The sequence below is a fragment of the Buteo buteo genome, chromosome 12 (genome assembly GCF_964188355.1).
Source record: "Buteo buteo chromosome 12, bButBut1.hap1.1, whole genome shotgun sequence".
Classification (NCBI taxonomy): domain Eukaryota; kingdom Metazoa; phylum Chordata; class Aves; order Accipitriformes; family Accipitridae; genus Buteo; species Buteo buteo.
In genome coordinates, this window is record NC_134182.1 from 14,374,020 (window position 1) to 14,396,383 (window position 22,364).

The window sequence follows — 22,364 nt, forward strand, 5'->3', positions numbered from 1 at the left end:
TCGGCTAGGTAGTCTGGAGTCCTCCTTACCAAATTTGTCCATTAGCTTGGAAAACAAACCCAATGAGTGGAAACGGGTTTCAGCTGGAGTGCAAATATCCTCTGAAATCTGTCTGCCTCATCAGCCCCATTAACAAATTCTAGTTGTTTCTGGACATGTCCCTGGGAAGTGATCAGGAATGGTCAGGATTGACTTGTGATTGCTTGAGCTATGAGTCATCTCTCCTGTCCAACAGCGTGAACGGACTCTGAGAGAGCATCCCTGTTGACCTGTGACTGATGATGACTGTTGACCAAAGGAATCCTTCAGCTGTTGTGTCTGTGCTATTGCTAACATTCATGTATTTATTTATTTTTTTTAATAAAATATGTTGGTTTCCCAGGAATTCACACTTTTCATCAGCATTTTATGAGGGGTAATCTGTGGACTGCAGTCTGTGTTTAGGTGTAAATCTCTGTAGGATCCTAGTTGCTCTCCGAAGTGGTAATTGCCAAAAGTCTGTTTCAACTGTTCCTTATTTCTTAACCACTTCATTGGTATACAGTGCTTCCTTATTCCTTTAGTATTATTTTTTTTATTCAGCTTCAATGCCTTGCAGCCTCCAGTGCCTGTGTTGAGATTGCCATTGGTGTGTATAGATGTTGCCAATGTGCTGCACAGCAGCCAGCTCTGTGTCCTGCAGTCAGCCCCATCCTCCTTGGCAGTAAAACAAGAGCTCCTAAGTTGAGCTCTTAAACTCACTGATATGGTCAATTGTTCTGTCTTTCTACAGTAGTCAGTTTTGGTGGGTGGATGAATCCACTGATGAAGGTGTGTGTGTGCACTTAGTACTTCTCTTCCTTTATTTTTTCTCCTCTCTCATTAACTATCCTACCTGGCAATTTTAGCCTTTGTGTAGGTATTGGCTACCTCTCAAAGGTTATGTTTCTCTTACTATGAAGTACAAGAAGTATATTGTGGCAACGGCTCGTATTTTGAGACTAGGGCTTTTTCTTTTGAGTCTCTTAATTGCCCGCTGTGGCAGGACATTCCAGTGCTAGCGTTGCCATCTTCATGTGGAAAACGATGCACCATGCAAGAGAAATGTGTGGCTGAGTTATTTTTTTGTGTGTGTTTAAAAAAACCTTTTCTGCAGAAGGCTATTACTTTAGGACCAAAGACTGCGTGGAAGAGCTGAAGTTGCCGGCAACATGTTTATAGGAGAAATTCTGGCAGATTTTTAACTGCCATACAAGAAATGTGGCTGTCTGAAAACAAGAAGTTGTACGATTCTTTTTCCAGACATGATCCCTTTACCTTTAATTGCAATTTTAGGGTATGAGAAGGGTGAGGAACAGAAAGACTCATGTAAAATATCTAATCACACCAATAACTGACTCAGGTTTTTTTTCTAATTCCATGTGCACAGTAATGCATCTGCTTGAAGGTGCATGTACTATATATGCAATTGTTAGCGGTTCCTCTCTCTAAAACTGGAGGGATAGATGTTAATCATGCTGTGAAATCTGGTAAGCTTTGAGTGGTTAAAATTTACTTGTACACCTGAATCCGCTATATTTGTTGGTATGCTGTTTCTGAGTGCTCCCTTCATTGAGTTGTCCAGACCCTCTTCTGTGCTTGCTGGGTTTGTGTGGCTTTGTTCTGTGTGTGTGCTGGTTTTCTTTTTTCCCTTTTCTCTTGCTTTGTTACCCTCTTTTTTTCTTTGTTTGTTTTTTTTATTTTTGTTTTTTTTTGTTTGTTTGTTTTTGTTTAGCTTTACTTAAGCTCCAGAAGGGGAAGACATCATCAGGTCTATTGGTTGTGGGTCTGTACGCCTGGCTGTGCAGAGGGTGTGGTTTTTGTTTTTTTTTTCCTTTTTGTTTTATTCTTCTAAGTTAACGGTGAGGAGAGGTGGGCAGAGGGGACGCATTAGCAAGTCGTGATGCCTGGCACCGTTTGATTACATTTGAAATAACTAGTTGTGATTTATGTTGTTTAGTTTTTGATGAGGAGGAAGAGGAAGTGGGACACATCCTGCCTAACAACCTCTTGTAACACTCTATGATTTATCTTTGTAGCATGTCCAATCATACTATTCAGATTATTTTCTATGTGGAAAATGTTCAGTATTGTCAACTGTTGAGAATTCTTCCTAATTTTGTCTGTGCTGGTGGACAATTCCAGGCTTGATTCTTCTCTGTAGACCTTTGTAGTCAAGTAGCTGCAGGCATATTGTTGCTGCTGCTCTCTTAATAGGTGAGCGAGCGTGTTTTGAATGCTGATGCCATCAGCTACAGGGAAGGATGCAGAGTGATTCACAAGGGGCAGAGTGAGACAAGATCTCTCGTTACTCTTTCTAGAGATCTACAGAGATGTTAGTGTAATCTCCCCTTGACCAGTGACTCATACCAGAAAAAAGGATCTCAACGCTTTTGAGCCCAGAAACGACTGATTTGGAAATACAATTTTGTCTTCTCACTTAACACAGTGCTTCCTTCCTCTCCTTTATGATCACTGAACAGATGCAGCACCAGTTAAAACTCAGTTGTGTTTTACAGCAAGCACTCTACCCCGGTGCTAGGTTTGTCCTTCAGGCGCCCTAAGGGAGCTGCTGCTCCCAGGGGCCAGGTAGGCACCTGGCTTTGGAGGTCACAGGTACATGCCCACGTACGTGTGTACGCCGGTTGGACTGGTGAGCTGTTTTAAGCTAAATCTAGGTTAAGTTGCTTCAGAGCTGTGGCGGTGTAAGGCGCTACCGAGCTGGCGCGGCGTGTGGCGTGGGGTTGGCGGTGGTCGTCGTCGGTGCAGCCGGTTAGCCCCGGTGAGGGGTCCCCTCGGTGAGGGGTCCCCTCGTCCACCGCAGCGCGAGGCGATATCAGAGGCGATAACAACTTCTTAAGGAGGTCTGCTGAATCTTGAAGGCCGCTTTTCTTTTTTTGTCCTCTATGCAGGTGGGGTCTTCCTTGCTTCTATCACTAAGGATCCTGCTTAACCCTGTAAGCAGGTTATTTGTAAGGTGACTTAATGTTGAGATCTAGGGACTATTCCAACCAAGTCCCGCTTTGTCAAGAAAGGGAGCTTTTAGTCTATCTGGGGAGGTGCAAATCTTACCGAGTGTTGAGTTCTATTTTTTGCCACTTGACAAAAGAAGGGTTAGTGCCAGGTCTTCCAACTCTCTGCTTTTGGGCAAGGGAGAGAAAAAAAAGAAGTAAGCATTTGAAATAAATCTTGTTAATGTTTGCTAATCCAGGTGTAGGTTTCATTTTTTTCAAGGTCCCTTTGGGGGGTGGAATGAAGTGTAAATTTTAAATCTCTCTTCTCTGTCTGTCCTTTTGATGCTCAGAGGGGCCTGGAATTGTGTATGTTGTGAGAAATCCTGGAGTAAGGGTATATGTTTCTAAGCAGAAATACGAAAAGAAACTTACTAGATTGAGAAGTAAAAAATACCCTTTCATAATGCATCTAAGCACCTCTTTTAGCATAATAGGAGTCTCAAAACAGTTCCTATCATCAACAATTCATGCTTTAAATAGGCAAGAAAAGCAAAAAACAGGATAAAAAGAAATATTTAAAGTAAATAAAAGTATTTTGTCGGCCCTCTGTTCTCCCCTCATTGCCAGTGTCCCCTGTACATTATTTCTTTCTTGGCGCTTAGCGCCGAACATGCCCATTTTACACCTTCTCTGTTCCCAAAGCTGTGGAGTTACCGCCTTTGTGCATGTTGACAAAGAGGAGCATCCAGTTGTAGCATCATTAATTTAAAGGCAATCCCTGGAGGAATTTGGAAAGAGACCCTTTGTGGGAGCGCTGCTGGGAGTTTGTGGTGTTTCCCTTGGTGGTGGTCCCAGGAGGTGGGCCTTGCTTGGGGAGAGACTGGGGGGCTGGTGTGTGTCCCATCGGGCCCAGAGCTGGAAGCGGCTCTCGTCTTGTAGTCGCTAGAAAAGCATTGCAGCCAAGAGTTCACCTTAGGAAGGGCCTTGTTCAGCGCTGGGCTTGGGGAACAACATGCTGGCTGAAGTAGAGAAATCCATGCGATCACTAGGAGAGCATAGGGGGGTCTGCGGGGTGATCTGTGTTTGCGTGGCTTTTGTTCTGGTTTTTGCTTTGTGTATATGGAATACTCTTGTGTACCTTTGAATTGTTGGGCATGGCTAATAAATTACTACTTTGCTAGATTTTCCAGTGGATTGCAAAATCGACTGTTTCCTTAATATGGGAAAATCACTAGTTTGTTTTCATCGGTATGCTTTACTGCTTTGTTTTCATGATCTACAGAGGAATTATAGAATTGTAACGGGCACAAAATTTTGGCATACATCTCAAACAATGAATAGAAGCAAAAAATATACAGTCTTGTCTGGCTTAAACTGAAACTTTATTTGCGCTCCTAATTCAGGTGAGTGGATTTGCTGTTAATATGCAGCCCCTCCTAACTGTGCTGGGAATAATCCAGCAATGTCAGCAATGCCTACAGCAGGGTATGTGGTTATTTTTCAGGAGCCTGAAATTGTGTTAATCTGTGGGAGGGTTAGAAAGGCAAACTCATAGCTCTTCCTCATCACTTATGTGTTTTGAAATGACTTTGGAAATGCACCTGCCCATATATACGACTACGGGTTATTCTGCAGAATGGCACATGCTTGAGTCCTTTCTGATACAGCCACTTGCAATTCAGATAGGTTAAGCAGAAAAGAGTTTTAAAGGCTCTCTGCTTAATGCTCCAGTGCAATTAAATCCTGGCTTTGTTTGTAGAAGATACGATCAGCATGCATGGGAACAATTGATATGACCCATAAAAATAAGAGGCTTTGTCCATATTTGTTGTGAATGTTCAAGTAAGCCAAACTGAAGTGAGCTTTATCAAGAGCTGTGTTTTCAGGGACTGAACTCCAGCAGTCACCCTGGTAGAGAAGGCCTTGTGTAGCTCCTGATTCGGGTTTTTCTACAACACCGTCAACTCTATTGCTACTGGGTATGACTTCGTTGTGAACATTTGAAAACTCTGGATGAAGCTGTGAAGCGCAAGGAAGAGGATTTCTGTGTTTGTTTAATAAAACTGGGAAGTTAGCAGTCCTCAAAGTTGCAAAAGGAAAAAGCATGAAAATCAGACATCCTCAGAGATGCAGCGTTAAGGAAAAAAAAAATAATAATCCTGAATTAACAAACACAGGATGACCGGAAGACATTGCCCCCCTCCCAATAATTTGGCGGTTTGAGGTTGGCTTTGTATTTAAGATCATCTTCATAAATGATAAAAATTTGGATGTGGCAGATACTTGTTGTATAATATATGGTTTAAACAAACATATTTAATTTAAACTGACAGTGTTTGTAGTTGTTCTGTTCAAGCTGCTATCTCAGTGAACAGATCGTGCTATCTAGTCACTATGCCCAGCAGACAACCTCACACACCTGTGGGGGTCTTCATGCTACTCTGGCTACCCCATATATTCAAAAACATTTTTGCAATTGTAGAAGAAACTCCCCCATCCCCCAACAGGAGGCTGATATTCCTCCCCTCCCCATTCTCTGGAAACATTGGATCATTTCAAATGCAAATCCAGAGTACTGCATTCATCAGTGTTTAATGTCAGCTGTGTCCAGGTCAGGTGAAATTGAAACACTGACTCTCCTGTACCTCTCATGTGGAGTCAGTTAATGCTTTGTGTAGGACGGTGCACCGTCTTGCTTATGCTGCTTAGGTTAGATCATAAAGAAAGCCAAAGCAATGGAACATTTGAAAAAAAAAATATTGAAAAATGGGATGCCTTGTTTGGGGAGTTAGTTTATTATATTCTGTAACATAGGGAGTGGTATCTACAGCTGTACTAGGGCAGCAACCTGTAGGGGGAAAAGATGACTTTCTGTTATTAACTACAAAGATATTTATTTTTCAGACTTCAATTATACCATCTTTTTCTATTTAAGATAGAGCTAAAATGTAAATGACAAATGAGTGACATTTTTCTCTCTAAGGAAAATGTCTCTGGTAGTAACTAGTGTTTCAGATTTTGATAATGAATTAACTGATGTGGACCAATTTTCAGGTTTACAGTCTCCTTGGAGGCAAAACTGTCCTTAACCTATTACTATATAATACAAAATAATTTCAGTACATAGAGCCACTTACCTAGCATTTTAATACACATTAGTGGAATTCATCTGGAGTAGAAGCAACTCAGTAAAACCTGTGCTGGTCCTACTTCATGGGGTACTCTAAAGCAGTTTTTTCTATGGAATGCTATTAAGTCAGCATATTTTTTGTTTTGTCATCTTTATGAATTTATTAAACATTTTTCTAGCAAAACAAGTATGAGAAATCAAAGTACTTGAATAATTTGCAAAAGCAATTTTTTTAACTGATGGAGTAATAATATTAATAGCCATTTGTTTTACGAAAGTAGCTCTGATAATCATTGGGAACGTGATGCTATAAAAGAAGGAATGGCAGTATCATATAATATTTACTATAGCCCAAGCTGTCCAAATGCTGTTTAGGTATAGTTTTATTAAAATGTTGTTTTTCAAAAGACTTTTATATCTATGAGGATGCCTTGTCTTAATAACTTGTTGGAAGTGCCGTGTTATGTTAAATTGTGTCAGAGTAAAGAGTATAATAGTCTTGAGGTAAGTCCCTGTTCCCTTTTCAGTCAGCTGGAGTTTCTTGCTGATTTTTAGCTTGCCCAGCACCTCACTTAGGAGATGGTCTGCATTCAGAGCTGTGTCCCCCTTCCACCCAGTGCCACAGCTGTCAGGCAGACTCCTCCCTGCAACGTTGTGCAGCAGGATCTAAAAATTTCTTGCCAAATCAAATCTTCCACCAATGAATCTAGTTTAAACCACTAATTTGCTATAATAACCAAACTCCTGACTCAAGAGGTTCGTGCCAGGTAGAGGTTATTTCTGCTCTAATCCTTTTACTGAAGAGTGGTACCTTGAAAGCAGTTACCTGCAAGTGCTTTATGGCGTGTCTTCAGGGATGGTTGGACTCGTTCTCGCAGCCGGTGCCTGGCTCCATCCTGTCTGTAGGAGAGTGGACCTGTGCTGAAAAGCCACCACGCTCTCCCCACCTGCATCAAGCTGCTCCACACCATGTATACGTGTGTGTGTGTGATACAGACAGCCCAAGGTGTTGCTTTGGGTTTGAAAATCAGTAATGTGTTCTTGTAGAGTGGAGGACTTTGCTAATTAACATTTAAAAATTATTGCCACTGCAGATTCAGGCAGCTTTTATTTTTAAAGAAAAGAAATGTCCAAGTTTTCTGTAAACCAGATGCTCATCACATGTTGACGTTGACATGTGATGCCCATGCTCAGTGGTCTTAGTTGCAGTCTACCTCCAGACCATTTTGTATGGCTCCTGGGGTGGGCGATTAGGATTGGATTGCAAATTCAGTTCACTGTTTTGCTAGTTTGTTCCTTCCAATGTATATCCTGCCTAAGGATAGCAGTTGATTTTTTACACGAGAAAAGGAAGGAGACAATGCAAATAAGCTGTGTTCTCTCATATCGGTTTTAATGCCATAGACCTGATTTCATCAGTGCAGACAGAAAACATCAAGACGCTTCCTCCAAATTGTTATTTAATTTAATCCTCTTCTCTCCACTTCTCCTCATCTCCCTCCAATGCACATATCCTCCATGGGTTTTGAGGATGCTGCAAGAACAAACTGATTTCCTCTGATGGCAGGTATGCTTTAAAACCTGTAATTTGCCTTAGTGGAAGATAACACTGACCACTTGATAGCAATGAAGCAGATAAAATTGGTTGCCTGATTAACTACAAGATGAGTTAATCAGTAAATCAAGTACTCCTCCTTTGGTGAAAAAATGAGTGATTTGAATTCTGTCAAGAGACTAGCAAAGAAAAATACTGAGGTATAAATCTTCTGTTAAGAAAATGTTGAAAGGTATGAAGTATAGTCATTTGCAATCCGCAACTGTTCTCTCTTGACCTGGTTTTAAAGGGGCTGGGGGGAGCTGCCTCCTTGTGAGCCACCTGGCAGGGTGAGAGACACTTTTCAACAAGGAGGTGTATAGTGACAGGAAGAAAAAATGCAAAGCACTTATTTTGAGGATTACTTTTGAGATACAAATGTGTTTATGTTAAAATGTAAATATCCTAGCTATTCCAGTGTAGGAAAGCTGCACAAGTGACTTGCAACAATTAATTAATTAATTCCCGATTGCTGTAATATAATTTTACAGTTTATTTTCTTGTGGAGTGGCAGAATGTTGAGTAATATGACAGAAGAATGAAAACCTGTATTTTTGATTTGATGATGCCTCTAAGGTTGCTTCACATCTGTTACATTGCAAACTGAATGCATCCTCAAATAATGCCTAGAGACAAACAACATTTAGTGGAAGATTCAGAAGAAGGGACTGGAATTTTCTTTTCCTTGGTGTTTTAGTCTGTCTTCTTATTGTTACCTAATACCATTCCTTTAAATCTGGTGTCCTGCAATATAATTTGATAGTGTATGCTTTCCTGTAGAAGGATTTTCATTTATGTTGAAAATAGAAAAAGCATATTCATGTTGTAAATACAGCCAATGGAGAAATATAATAAAATGTCCAGCATTGTAGGTTTGTTACTTTCAAGCAGATGTTGCTGCAGGCTCTGTTATGTTAGTAAGTCTGTAGTACTTGGTCGAAGGAAATAGCTGAGTCTTCCTGTTTATAGAGATAGCAGGCAAAACATTTCTACTAAATAAAACTTATGCTGAATACGTAATTTTGTCAGTTGCTCAGTGTCTTGTAAGTTCCTGTATTAATTATGAACTTATTGATAAATAAATCACTGTTACAGTTTGTCTTCTGAAGCTTTGTTTTGACAAAAACTTCTAAAACCATGAATTTATTTTGGCTTGGCAATAGAAGAAGGAAGAATGTGGGAGTTTTGGGGCTTGTATACTGGACTGAGTATTTCAATGGTCAGAGGTGACCTATGGCATACGTCGTTTAAAAAAAAGAAATCTTATTTTTGCTACCTAATTTAGAGCACTTTACTAAGGTTTGGACATCTTTTGTGTCTCAAGACTGTCTTGAGATCAACTCTCACTTACTTTAAAAATTTGGAATACAAAAGAAAAATATAAACTGTAAATATAATGATACTTTATTATGTCCATAATTTAAAAGCTGTGTTGCCATGTACAGTTACAATTCTGTGCTCCTTCATTTGACTTTGTGGAGTGCTTTAAACATCGTACAAGCTGATACAAGAAGAAGTGTTTACAGTCCATTTCCTAGGAAATACATAATTCAAATCGAAGTTGTGTGTTCAGGTTGTCTGTAGGTTAGAACTTCGTGTTAAAAAAGAAACACACACAAAGAAAATCCCCAAAACTTGGATTAAAAAAAGCTATGTGTAAAGGTATTTGTCAAGTTTCTATCTAAAAATCCTGTGGTAGAATTGTGCTCCTATCTGTCTTGATCTTGTAAACTTGCATGTAAGCCTCTAGTTACATGAAGCCTCCTGACTTCATGGATTGGGGATTCCCTCTTGTATTAAGAAAAATACAAATGCTGCAATAGTCTGCAGTGTGTATTTTAAAAAAAGGTGGGGCAGGGGGAATAGTTTTTATTATTTTAGTTTACTTCCTATGCAAATATGTGTAGATTATTCCTTATCCTAATCCCTCTGGAGCTTAGAGCAGTCAGTACTGTGTCTCTTTGCTAGTGAAGAAGTTGCTTTTAATTGTAGTCCCATCACCCTTGGTATTTTATTCACTTAGATCATGGACTTTTATCCTTCTCAAGGAACAGATGGGTAAACTCTTCATTTGAGGCTTGATTAAATTCCTGTTAAAGTCGTGACTTCAGTATGTTTTAGATTGTTCTCTTGTTTTCCAGCTCTTATTACTTGAAGATGACTAGGTAGATCTGGAGTGCAGAAACCTCCTGTGGTGAAGTGAGTAAGGACATAGCAAGCTCGATCATACACTGCCGTCACCATCCCCACCTCCTAGGGCTGGTGGTTTTGCAGTGTATGAAAATGCCTCTTACGTAATGTAATACCGTCAAATTCCTGCCGCTTCTGACCTTTAGTAGGTCTCTGAAGCTTTGGTAAGCTGGATTCTTGGAAAATACAACTGCATTTCTTAAAGTCACCAAGGACCTCCTTTTTTCTTGTGTGGTGTTATTGCCCCATAGCATGGTGCATCCTTGCCTACACCACAGCTGTTTAATCTGTCAATTCAGTCAGCCCTCTACTGTTGCACACCAAAGTTTCCCCTCTCTCTTCTGCTCTCTCTCTCTAGTTAGCCTTTTTGTTCTTTGCTTTGACCTTTAGCTGTCATAACAGGATTGATGATCCAGAGGAAGAAATTATTTTTCCTGACCTATAGAATGCTTTTTCTGGCAATATCAACACACATTTCTGTAGTCAAAAGTTGACCTCAGTCTTGACCTGTGAAAGAGCTACCAATTAAAATGGCGAGTTGCTTGTTGTCTCTTACTGTCCTTTGGTTTTTTCTCCAGAGGGACTGGCAAAGTCATTTGTGTCAGTTTTTTGTAACATTACTATTCCTACAGGAAGAATAAATTGGAAATCAATACCTAATTTTGTGTCAATAATGTTATTCAGACTTTCAAGTAAGCATGACTTCTAGTCTGGCAGATTTCATTTATTGACTTAGTTGAAAGGTCTCTTTTGACCTCTGTGTGTGAACCAAGTTGGTTCCTTCCAATGACAATTTTTTATCAAACAATTCAAGGAAATAGTGTGGCTTGTTCTTCCCATTTTATATTCACCAAATTTTAAAGTGAAGCTGAAATATCAAGACAAAGAACACTACTGAAAAACAAGAGAAGTAAACAGGAGTTTCCATGTTTGTCTTTTTAAAAAAAACCCCAACTTATATCTTTTATAGTGTAGGTCATAAGCTCTGCCTGAGTATTTCACAACAGTTCAATCCTATATTTGTAAACAAACCATAATGTTTATTATTGTGACCCATTTTACTGAGAGTACAAAATCTGCTGTCAACTAAATTTAAAGGAATGACACGGATATAGCACCGTCTCTACAGATTCCCTTTAAACCACTTTGTTTAGTAGTTTGTGCCATCAGAAGGGTAATTTATGGACTGTACAGCTGTTATATATATAATAATGTTAAAACTGTGTGGCTGTAAATGATCTTTTGATAGGGTCAAACTCTGAAGTGTTGTAATAGTTTAAGGTCTGACACCTACATCACATCTGTGTGTGCTAGGTAATATTTAAATCAGAGATACTGTGTTTATGTTGCATGGTCACAAACGGAGATGATCACCCCATACCTCAGGTAGAAGACTTGGGTTCTCCTGGCGTATGCAGAAGTCTGGAAGCCAAAAGGTGTTCCTAGCCATCTAGATTAAGCCAAACTAATGTCTGTGGTTTCTATTCCTCATTTACGTGCCGTACCAAGATGTGTGGTTACATCTGAGCTATCCTCTGGGATGCACTTCCCATCCCTATCTGCTCCCACAGAGTATCTTTCTGTGCACAGCAAGGATTGCGTTGTCCCAGTGCGCTGCTGAGCTGGTCACCCGCTGTGCAAGCCCTCGGTGCGTCCACAAGTCTCGTGCTGGACATCCTCAATAAGAATTAGTTGTGTGTGAAGGATTGCCCTTTTTGTTGGTGGTGTTTTTGTGAAGGCTTTTCTACTTCCTCAGCATCTCAAAGTGGATAGTAAGTGAGAAACTCTCTGTCATAAGTAGTGGATTCTTTTTCAAATTCTGTTGGGTTTTTTTACACTTAGTTTATTCTTTACTACCTTTAAAAGTAGTAAAAATAGTCAACACTGCAGCAATATGTTAGTGGAAACAGCCAATATTTGGAGATGTCTTAATATGCAAGAATGACATTTAATCTTTTTTTGAAAGAATACGCAACTCTTAAGCAGTAATATTTCTAGAAGTAGATACTTTTTGAAAGTGCTTTGTTAGAAAACACTCTTGCAGTTGGTCTCTCCCCCTCTGTTTCCCCACTTTTGCGTGGCAAAAGCAACATTTTTTCTTCTGTTGGTATGAGCTAAACGGTTAGACAGCAGTCACTTAACTATAGCTAGTCCATAACCGTAGCTTTGATATGACTAAGACCGCCAGTTAGTCATCTTTATTAAGAATCAAATTTCTGCTGATTGCTTTCAGAAAATGGAAATGCTTCATGTTTAACAACCTTATATGATTTGCCTGTAGCTTTAAAAATTTCACTTAGGCAAAACTTGTGTGTTTGAAGCTGCGTAGGTTCTTGACCAGAGATTAAACTGTGATTATCTCCACAAAAATACAGACTGCACCTAACAGGGATGCTGCTGTTCAGACTCTTCCTTTTCTCGGGGGCAGGGTTGCACGTTTTAATGGGCCCCCACATAGGATACGTGGTCTGAAACATATGCCCAAAATAAAATTCGCAGGAGAAACTTTTCATGGCCATGTTTTGGATTTAATACATTTTCATCTTGTTTGCTGGCTGTTTCCGTATTGTATTTGATGGGTAGGCAGGTAAGCAGCTGCAAGCAGTCTGCTGTGCAAGCGCTCCATGCAGGCAGCGGAAGGCACGCCGCAGCTGTGGTTTGATGTTATGCTCAGTGAAAAACCAGCCTGAAACATTGCCACCCTTCCTACTCTTCACATCAGCCTGCTGCCACCTCAGTCGCATTGGTGCAGCTGCCTCTGCAGGTCTGTGACAAACTAGAGTAAGCAGCTGATGCAGCAGAAAAAACACCTGACAAAAACAGAAATTCAGGTGGTTCTTCTTAAAATAGGCATGTGCATTTGGAGGGCTGTTTATTGTTTGGGGTTTCTTCTTTTTTCTTTTTTTTTTTTTTTTTCAAGTTAGGTAATGTGGTTTTGGGAGAAAAAAATATTTCCCCTATTCAGATCCCGTTCCCGGGATGGTTGACCACATGGACATGAGTATGGTGTAGTTGTGGAGGACAGCCTCAGGACAGCTTTTAAGACGTGATGTACACCTATTGTTTCTTATTTTTTCTGCACGGTGGCTCTGTTTGAGAAAAACACCCGTAGAACGAAGGAGCTCAGTTTAGAGTCTGGAGGGGTGACAAGGGAACGGCCTCCAGCGCCACTGTGCGTTCTCTGCACATCCTGCCCTGGCACTGCTCGCTCGGGGACTTCACTCTCTTCTCTATCAGTTCTTGTTTCACTCAGTTTTCTGGCAATGAAAGGTGATTTACAAGTGTAGCTGTTTCACAGTCACCTTAAGTCATCCATGGGCACAGCTGCTGTTGATGGGCAGGGTTCCTGCCACTCTTTCCAGATGCTGCCACCTCCCTGCTGCTGCAGCATGGTTCACTGTGTTGTCTGCCACACAACTGGCCCGGTGAGTTTTCCTGTTTTGGTGTTAATGGGTTAGTTTTCATGCTGTTGAGTCTCCCGGTGTGCTTCCCTGTACAGCCCCACGAGCGGTTGTGCCAGTGGCAGGAGCAGGATTAGGATGGGATGCTTATTTTAGCAGTAGTGCTGCCGTATGCCAAATCTAGGTGACCTTAATCATAGCCAAAGGTCCTGCCTTCCATCACTCTTGGTATTAATGCTTCAGAGAATGGGACTTTAATAGGTTTTATTACAGCGCCAGCACCTGGAGTGAAAAGGAGGAGCGAGCAGAGGCTGCTGCATCCTGCAGGCGTTAATGAGAGCACTCAATCCTGCCAGGTTGTCCTTGTCCTTCATAGCTTACTAACCTCGGTACACCTCACCAGTCCTGCTGGAAACAGGCCTGATGCAATGAGCGTCCTTAACTGAAGTGTGTATTTTAAAACTGTGCTTAATTATTTTTGTCTCATCTGATGAGATGGTTTTGATCTGGTGCGCTTGTTAGGTGATTGCAGGTGAAAGATGCTTTTAAAAACAGTCTGTTGATTTCAGAAAGGATTCCTCCCCCAAGGAAAAAGGAATAAAAGGCTTCAAGTCTTTAGGAATTGGGTAGTTATTAAAGAAATCATTGTTGTTCTCTCTTTTCCATGGGGTAAAGGTAATACTGGAACAGAGATGCATTCAGCTGCTGAAAGGTAATACTGTTTGGCTATGAGGTTGATTGCCAACTGAAACGTTGCTGCAGTTCATTTTCAGAAAGAAGAAAGCAAAATAATTGAAAGATTGTTTGCCAGTGGAAACATGATTAGTTGTATACATATGAAGAAACAAAATTAACTAGTGCTGCCCTCTTGCAGTTCCACAGCAAGACAGTTGTTAAACTAGTCTCAGTACTGCTATCACTTTATATTGTGTATGTAGTTATAGCTACAGGTTTTCTGAAGGAAAGGTAGGTAGGAAGAGCTTCCAATAATCTTTTGGAGAGAAGATAGCAATGTGATTGCCTCATGCAGCAGCTCTTGGATCTATAATCTCCTAGATTTGAAGGAGATGAAGAGACCCTTGTCCTGTGAAAACCAATTTCCAAATTTCATGTAACTGCAGGTATTTTCTTAGTAGCAGGATCACTTGGCAAGGAAACTCAATAAATAATCTTCCTGTTTGGTTTTTATTTGCTGAAGGTGTCCTGGGGACACGGTGTCCATTCTGCAGTCTGCAGCTGGAGGTGCGGTGGCTTTGGCGGGGGCATCCCCAGTTTCCTTAGTGGGCTCTGGGTCACCGGACGGCAATGGTTGGGGTGTGGGGCAGGAGACCCGCTGCTTCCTCCTCTTCATGTGGAAGTGATTACTCCAAAGAGTTCGTGCCTTCCTATGGCTCTCTTCAAAAGCTGGAGGAGCTGTTTGCTCCCACCTCTGAGGGTGGGTTGGAGTGTTTTTTGATGCATGAAAATCCGATACGTGTCTAAAATGGTTCCTTTTGTAGGTTCATAATCTGCTGTGGTCTTTGAGACATCCTCTATTCTTACCAGATGTGTAATGTTCCTAAATATCTGTGTGTTGGGGACAAAAACAACAAATGAATCTGTGCTTGTGCAATGTGCGGGGGTCTGTTCCTGATCTTTAACTGTAGTTATTATGTTAGAATGGAGAGGTTTTTTTTTTCATGGTGTAACATTGTAATCTGCACCACTAATATACGGAGAGGTTTTTTTTCCTAGGCAAAGGTTCCTTGCCTACGTCATATATGTTTTATTTTGGCCTGTGCCGTATTTTAAGTACTTGTTTTATCATTTGTGCCTACCTAAAATACTTAAGAACTTGAGTACCTCCTCATCCCCCTCATTCATGTTAAATAACAGCAGGGAAGAGCAGCCTGAGATGGTTTTTAAGCCTGAAAAGGTTAGAGGTAGACAGCTGTTGAAGATAGTGAGATTGCTTAGAAGGCCAGGTATGGGCCAGAGCTAGAAGAGTGGAAAAATCCTTATGAGGAGTTAAGGCTTTCATGAGAGATTCAAAGGCAAATCAATTTTAGGCAAAAGAATTTTGATCTAAGTCCTCAGACCAGCAGGGAACAGGCGATGGGTGGATTCAGACTACTGCTGCCATTTTCAGGGTGGGCTGTGCACAGTGGGCCATCTGAAATCTTACTTCAAACGTTAGCATTCAGAGGGTCTAACATTTGCTTTGGTTCCTTCTGCCCCAACCTGTATGCTCTTAATTCAGCAGGCATCTATTTAAAATACTGCCTTAATGCAACTCTTTTTTTTTCCCTACACTGAGGAGATCCATTCTTTTTAGAGCTAAAAATTAGGGTCGTAGATACATGGAAATATCAGTATTTCATATGTTTTTAGTACAGTAGGAGATCCTAACTTTTTTTATAATAAAGTGTTTTTCTTACTCTAAAAATGAAATACTCTAAAAAATTTTTATTAGTTTGAACTACATTGGTTCCTTCTTGCCAGCTGTATGTAATCTGTCATCATTTGGAGCACTAATGGCCACTTAAAATTGCAAATCAAGCTCTTTCTGCTCTCTGTGCCTGTCTTTACCAGCACATACAATGTCTGTTTGGCCTCATGGAGGATTTTTGCCCACAATTTCTTTCAAGGCTTCATAGTTGTATTAGGGAAGATGTTGAGTTTGAAGGGTTACCAAAATGTATGTTTGTGCATGTTATATAATTCTGTGTGTCCAACCCGCTCAAGATAAGACTCAGTGTTTCATCTTGCAATGAAGACTGTTTCATCTAATGATGTGATGCAACATAGTGGTTGGGACGAGTTGGAAGCATGGGTTCTTGGTCAATCCCAGTGCCACGGCTGCATGTTGAGGCCCATGGCTTCAGTAGGGCCCTTTCCTTAATTGCATGCCCTTGCCTTTTACGCTTTATCGTCGTCCACCATTCAGTCTTTTAGTCTCTTCCTCTTATTAATTGTGGTAGTTTCCTGGCTGGCTTCATACTGCAGACCTGTATTCAGCTGACTGCCTTTCTCTTTTTTTTTTTTTTTTTTTTTTTAAATCACTGCAGAGGTCAATTCCTCCAATGTGTCAGGAGCTGCTGGAAAAGGAAGATACTGCTGAAATTATGTAGATTGATAATTCTATGGAAAACACACAAAACCCATTGTGTGCTGTCTTAGCTATATGTGTTGTTACAAACCTTCTTATCAACCGTTTGTGACGGTGGAAAAAAGCGCTGTGCCTCGTTTTTTGAATGGAGGCATGGACTTCCCCCGTGTATTTTTTATTTATTTATTTTTTACTATCCCACTGTTGTCTGGAAGTCAAAGCTTTAATCCATAGAGTTATTTATCATGCTTGCAAAGCTTGAAAATAATAAACTATTTGAAGTATGATAGAGAGACTAGGAAAAATATATGCAGCACATACTCACAAATAGTTTTGTTTTGACATTTATCTTGCTGTAGTCATTCTGCCAACTGGCTTCAGGCACGGCTACCAAAAGAATGAACACATGTTGCATTCATTAGTTCTCATCTGGCTGTGCTTCATCTTGCAAGACAGACGAAATCATGATCACGCTAAATAGATTGTAATGCGTTTGTAATACGAGTTCCCTTCTGCTGAACAGAACGATAGCTTTGCAAAGCTGTTGCGTTTAAGCCACGGTATTTTGCTTTGTTTTAATATAATGGATACGACTCTGTTTCCAGTGATGTCATTGCTCTTTCGTCTCGAAAGATGTCATATGAAAAATATTCAAATATAATACTAAACAACCACCCACCCCCTTCCTACCCTGCCCCCCCCCGTGTGAACTTTTCATGTCACGTTGTGCTTTGACTGACAGCAGGTCTGTGGCGTTTCTGACACAGAAAGGCGCTTTGGAACAGTAATGGTTCATCTGAACTGACGGGGTATAGAAATCCTTTTCGTCAGTCCTCTGTGGTGGCTCTTCGCGCTCAGACCGAGGGCAAACCGATGGCCGTTGGCTTTTGGCGCCGAGCGCCACGGTTCCGAAACCGGCGGCGAGTACCCTGCGGCGCAGTGGGCTGGTTGCCTGTGCGGCCGCCGCGTTGCTGTGGTTTCACGTGGGGAGGGTGCGAGACCCTGTCGGTCGGTCGGTCGGTCTGTGAGTGAGGGGACAGCTGGCGGGTTCCTCCGTGGAAGCAGGCCGGCGAGCTGCGCGTCCCTGACGAGAAGGCACCCGAGCCGTCGCGGCGCGGTGCTGGAGGCTCGGAGCGGAGCGGCGCGGCGCGGAGCGGAGCCTTCCTGCGCTGCCCGCGCCCGGGAGCGCCGGGGCCAGCGGCGGGCTGACGTCGGAGCGTTAGCCCCTCCCTGCGGCAGCCGCCGAGTTCTGTCCCCATCCCGCCCCCTCGAGCCTCTCGCTCTCGCCGGGGCTGCGGGGAGAGGCGGCGGGGACCGGCAGCGGGGACCGGCCGCCGCCACAGCGGGGCTTCGCGGCCCGGGGCGTCTCCGCGGAGCCCGCGGCATGCCGGCTGGGCCGGGGCGCGGGGGCCCGCTCTGAGCCGCGAGGGGGGCCGGCTCGGCGGCGTCGGCGAGAGGAATGGAGGACGGCTTGCCCTGCCTGGCCGCAGCCTGCGACCCCTCGGCGCTCGTCAGCTTCTGTGCGGGTAAAGTACCACCGCCTGCCCCCCGCTCCTCGGCCCCCCGTGCAGCGCGCCCGGGAGGGAGGGAGGGAGGGCTGGCTTTCCCGGAGTGACCTCCCGCGCCCTTCGCTCCGCGTTCCCCTTCCCCGGAGGGGGAGAAGGGAAAGCTGCCAAGTGAGCGCCGGGCTCAGTACTCACCTGCGCGGTTCAGTTAACTCTGCGCGCTCCTTAGCAGCCAGCAAGGTGCGCTGACTCGGAGGCTGAGGTCACTCGCTGCCGTGCAGCATCCTAACCTTCAGAAAAGTAAAAAAAAAATTAAATAGAGTTTTGACGTGTGCGGGTAGCAGAGAAAATGACGGGAGGATCGCGGCGAAGTTAACGCTTGCTGGAGAGAAGGCTCCCGGCGTGGCCGCCCCTGCAGCCTGCGTGCGGGCTGCTCCCGCCGCGGCAGCGCGGGTCCCGCCGGGCGGCCCGGCCCGGGCCGGCCTCCGCAGTGGGAGCGGGAGGTGGCGGTGTGTGCAGGGGGCCCGCTGCAGCCCTCGGGGGAGAGCTGCCTCTGTGCGTCCAGCCTTTCATTTCCATCCCTCGGTTCTGCGCGTTGCAAAGGACGAGTGAGACCAAGCCCGCTCCGGGAAGCCTGGGCAGCGTGCGGGCCTCTCGGGCGGGAGGAGGCAGTAAAGGCTCGTTCAAAGCGGGGAGCTCTTCCCTGCATCTGCTGCGGCTCCCAGCGTGTGCCTTGCTCTACTTTCTGTGCGCCCGTAAAACACGGATTTGCTCTTCAGAACCAAGTTTTTTCCCCCCGCTTTATTTTTCACTAGTGTCGCAGTAAAAATGAAATATTTTGACACCTCTTTCCTCTCTTTAAACAGCTGCTATCAAACCGGCCTCTCTTGAGTGTAAGTTGGGTGATTACTTGCAGCATTGTAGCTGTATCAACCAAAAGCATATGAGTTAAGGCTTAAAAAGACCAACCAAACAAATACCCCCCCTCGACAAATCGGTTCAGAGGTAAAATGTATTGCTCCTGTATACGGTGAAGTATTTTACTGCAAATGAAACAAACGTCACTGAGCCGCTCTTCTTTGTTTGCTGATTCATGCCGCGCAGTTTTGATATGAACATGGCATCTTGCACAGAAAAAAGTACACTTCTGCCCTAAAATATGATGGTCAGCAGTTTGCTTAAAAAAAAATAAGGAAATAAGGGCAGGTATTTAATGCATAGATTTCTATGTGTATTTAGTGGGAGAAAGGAACGACTTTGCTTACTCTTAAAGTGAGCAATGCACTGTACTTTCATCTGCTTCAGAATTCAAAGCGTTTGTTTTAGAATTCAAGATGTTGCAACCCTGAGGAAAGAGGGAGGGTGAATTGGAAATTTAAAATGACAAGTGCTTCGTACAATCTTTTGCAGGCTTTCAAGGATTTTTATGGTAGAAAAGAAGGCTAATGTTTAGCTCTTTTATCTTCAGAATAAAGTTCCAAAGAACAGCAATTTTTGTGGCTATAACTTGCAGCTTTGTTACTGATGAGTAGAGGTTTATGTTGACATTTCTATTGACTCTAATGGCTTTTAGCAAGAGTTTCTGTGGTCATCTGTAAAAAATATAGCAGTGTCTCAGACTTGAGCTTGAGGCATATCTTGAATTTCAGAAGCGAGTGTGACATGGTGAACTTACCTTTGAGATTTGTCTAGAAATGCAGCAGAATAAGGTGCAAGAAATACATTCTTTTCTCAATGCGTATGTTCTATTTCAGTTTTTTTTCTGCATCTTAAAATAATTTTGGCTATAATCTTGATACAAGACTGAGGATTTTGCTGGATAAAGGTTAAAGACAGCATTTGTAATTAAAAGAAAGTGTGGCTTTGGATACTCTTAGTAGTGTAATGTATTCTGCTGATTTAAAACTTGATTCCTACTTAAATCATTAAACCTAATGTACATTTATATAAAGTTTTCTGAGGAATGTGTGTTGGCTGGCAAGTGAACTTACAGTGATAAGAAACTGGTATGTTGGAGAATCAACAAGTGCTTTGTTCATACGAAATTTCTAACTTCATCCTCGAGAGCTCCTTGCCTCGAGGGCTTTTAGCAACTTTGCAGTGGTAACAAGTAGGAAAAAGCCTGAGATTAAGCTGTAGAAAGAATTTTTTTTTTTTTGGCAATACATGCTCATTCTTGCTTTATTTGAAGGAGATGAAGGCTTTGTACTAACAGGAGGGTATTTCAGGTGAGGTTTGGGGGATAACTTAATTTTTTTTTAGTAAGCATCCTATAGTGATATGCTTTTCTATAGGAACTTCTTTACCTTACCTTTAATTGTGATTTGTTTTCTGCATAGGTATGACTGTACCTATGTCCAGTAGCTCATTTCTTGCCAAAGCTAAAAATAAATTCCTAATTCAGCAGTGAAGAACTAGCACTTCCTTTTACCATATGGGATATCAGTGCCGATGGGCAGCTTAATCAGATTTTTAAAAAACACTTGTTTGATGTCAGTAGGGATGACTTCTTTTTTCTACTTACATTTAATAAGCTTTTTATAACTGAAGCTAAGGCAAGGGCTTCTGTCATAACATGTCCCTTGGGAAAGATCTTAGCTATCAAATTAGATCTGGGCTAGAATTTGGCTTAGGTGATACAGATCAGGATAGAAATTTTTAGTTTGACCAATGAAAATATTTACCTGCAAACAAAACTGTTAGTTTTGCATGCTTCTTGATTAAATATTTGCCTCCAATGACACTTGGCATTGTGAACAGTATTTATAAACAGAAGAAAACCCCACAAATGTCCCCAAATTTGTAAGCTTGATTGTTTCCAGACTTTTGAATTGATTTGGATACATTTATCTTTAATGTTAAGACTAGTAGAGAGTTTGCTTAGGCGTTGTTTCACAGTGGGGATTTGCCAGTTGCTGGAGGCTTTGGTGGTAAAGGTGGTGGTGTTGTGGTGGCTCTGCAGGATTTCTGCAAGGGTGAGACTGTGTCCTCCCTGGGTGTCACCGTGCCATGGAGGGCACCTTGGCTGGCAGAGACTTTGCCCTCTGCCTCGCTGGCAGGGGTGACGGTGGCCAGTGCACGTTGCTGCGCTTGCTGCATTGCTTCCCTAACCAGGCGCTCGCGGAGGAGTACTTACTTTGGATTAGTATCTGACATAAGGAACGTATTGTCTGCAGTCTTGGGCTAGAGATGTGTTAATAGTTTCTCTGAACTTGCTTTCCTGTTTTCCAGAAAAAAACCCTATTTGATAGTAGTACGCTTAAAGGGCCGCAGTGAGTTTCCTCAGTGAAGGAGGCAGAGCATTTTATTTTCTAGAAATAGTGAAATGCAACCCAGCTATTCCACAAGAGCTGGGGCTCCCTTTCCCCAAGGTTACGGTAGTCCAAATGCTTTAGGCTGTATTTTGGGAAAATTCTCTGCTTCCTATTGATCACCTAACAGAAGGGCAAACTGGTCCCTACCAGGAGGAACAACAGTCACCAAGAAATGAATGCAAAGGGTTGCATTTTTGTGGACATGGCCATTCATGCTTGTGATTGAAGGGCTTAAATGCCTGGAATTGGGGATTTCTGAATGTAGGGACGGATGGGATGTTGCTCTCCTTTTGTATGCTTCTTTGCTTATTATATCATACTTTATAGAAGGAAATTATGAGAGCTACCACTCTTTACTGGCATCATTTTCCACATCAGTTGGACATCTTCAGCTGGGATACTTGTCTTATGTCTAGAGGTGAAATCCCATCTCATTATAGTTTGTGAAAATACCATTGTTGCCTCTTGCGCAGCCGTAAGTCTACTAGAATTTGCAGGATAATGTATACTTGCTTTTAAGTTCTACTTCCTTATCAGGTTAGATAGTTTTAGTTACCACCTTCTACTAGTTTGGCAGAGTTAAATGAAGCTTTTATTGAGTGGTTATATTAGAGTCATTATAAGCACAGTTGGACAAAGCAGTATTTACTTGGTTCATGAGTTAGCTGAGCCTATGCTTAATGAAGGCAGCTCTAAGCTAGGTGGGCTAGCTGTTTCCAGGCTTTATTACATTAAATTTATTGTCAAGGTGCTATTTCCTCTTCGGATACTACTGCCTTTCCAGGTAACCGGGAGAAGGGACATGCCTGGTCTGACCCAACCATGCACAGTACAGGCTGGTGTGGTGACATCATGCAGAGCCACGTGGATCCCTCTGTCAGGTCAAACACAGTGTTTGATTGTCACTAACTGTGGATGGGCTGTAAATATTTGCACCTACACAGCTCATTAAAAATCTTTCGATGTATGTCTCGACTGAGAAACAGAAAAAAGTATATCTGGTATATACTTTGGTAAATAACTGCTTTATTAATCTATAGCATATGACTAAATATCTGCAGTATTGCACTGTAACAGCAGTGCCATGTAGATACAGCATAAAATTACAAAATCATAAAGGTCCATAGGGGTTTTCAACTCACACTGTTTAGAAGGTTAATACTTACCTAG

General features: G+C 42.3%; 1 protein-coding gene across 3 annotated transcripts in view; it reads left to right on the top strand.

Moving 5' to 3' along the window:
* EML4 (EMAP like 4) overlaps positions 1-22,364 on the top strand; it is a 168,795-nt gene that overhangs the window by 52,331 nt on the left and 94,100 nt on the right. For 2 of the 3 annotated variants that reach the window (XM_075042791.1, XM_075042792.1), the window contains exon 1: positions 17,660-17,901. The exons of the other annotated variant lie outside the window; for it this stretch is intronic. In XM_075042791.1, coding sequence (XP_074898892.1) covers positions 17,835-17,901 — 67 coding nt within the window. In that variant the 5' untranslated portion in view covers positions 17,660-17,834. Of the gene's footprint in view, positions 1-17,659; positions 17,902-22,364 lie in introns of those variants that run through there. 3 annotated transcript variants of the gene reach the window in all.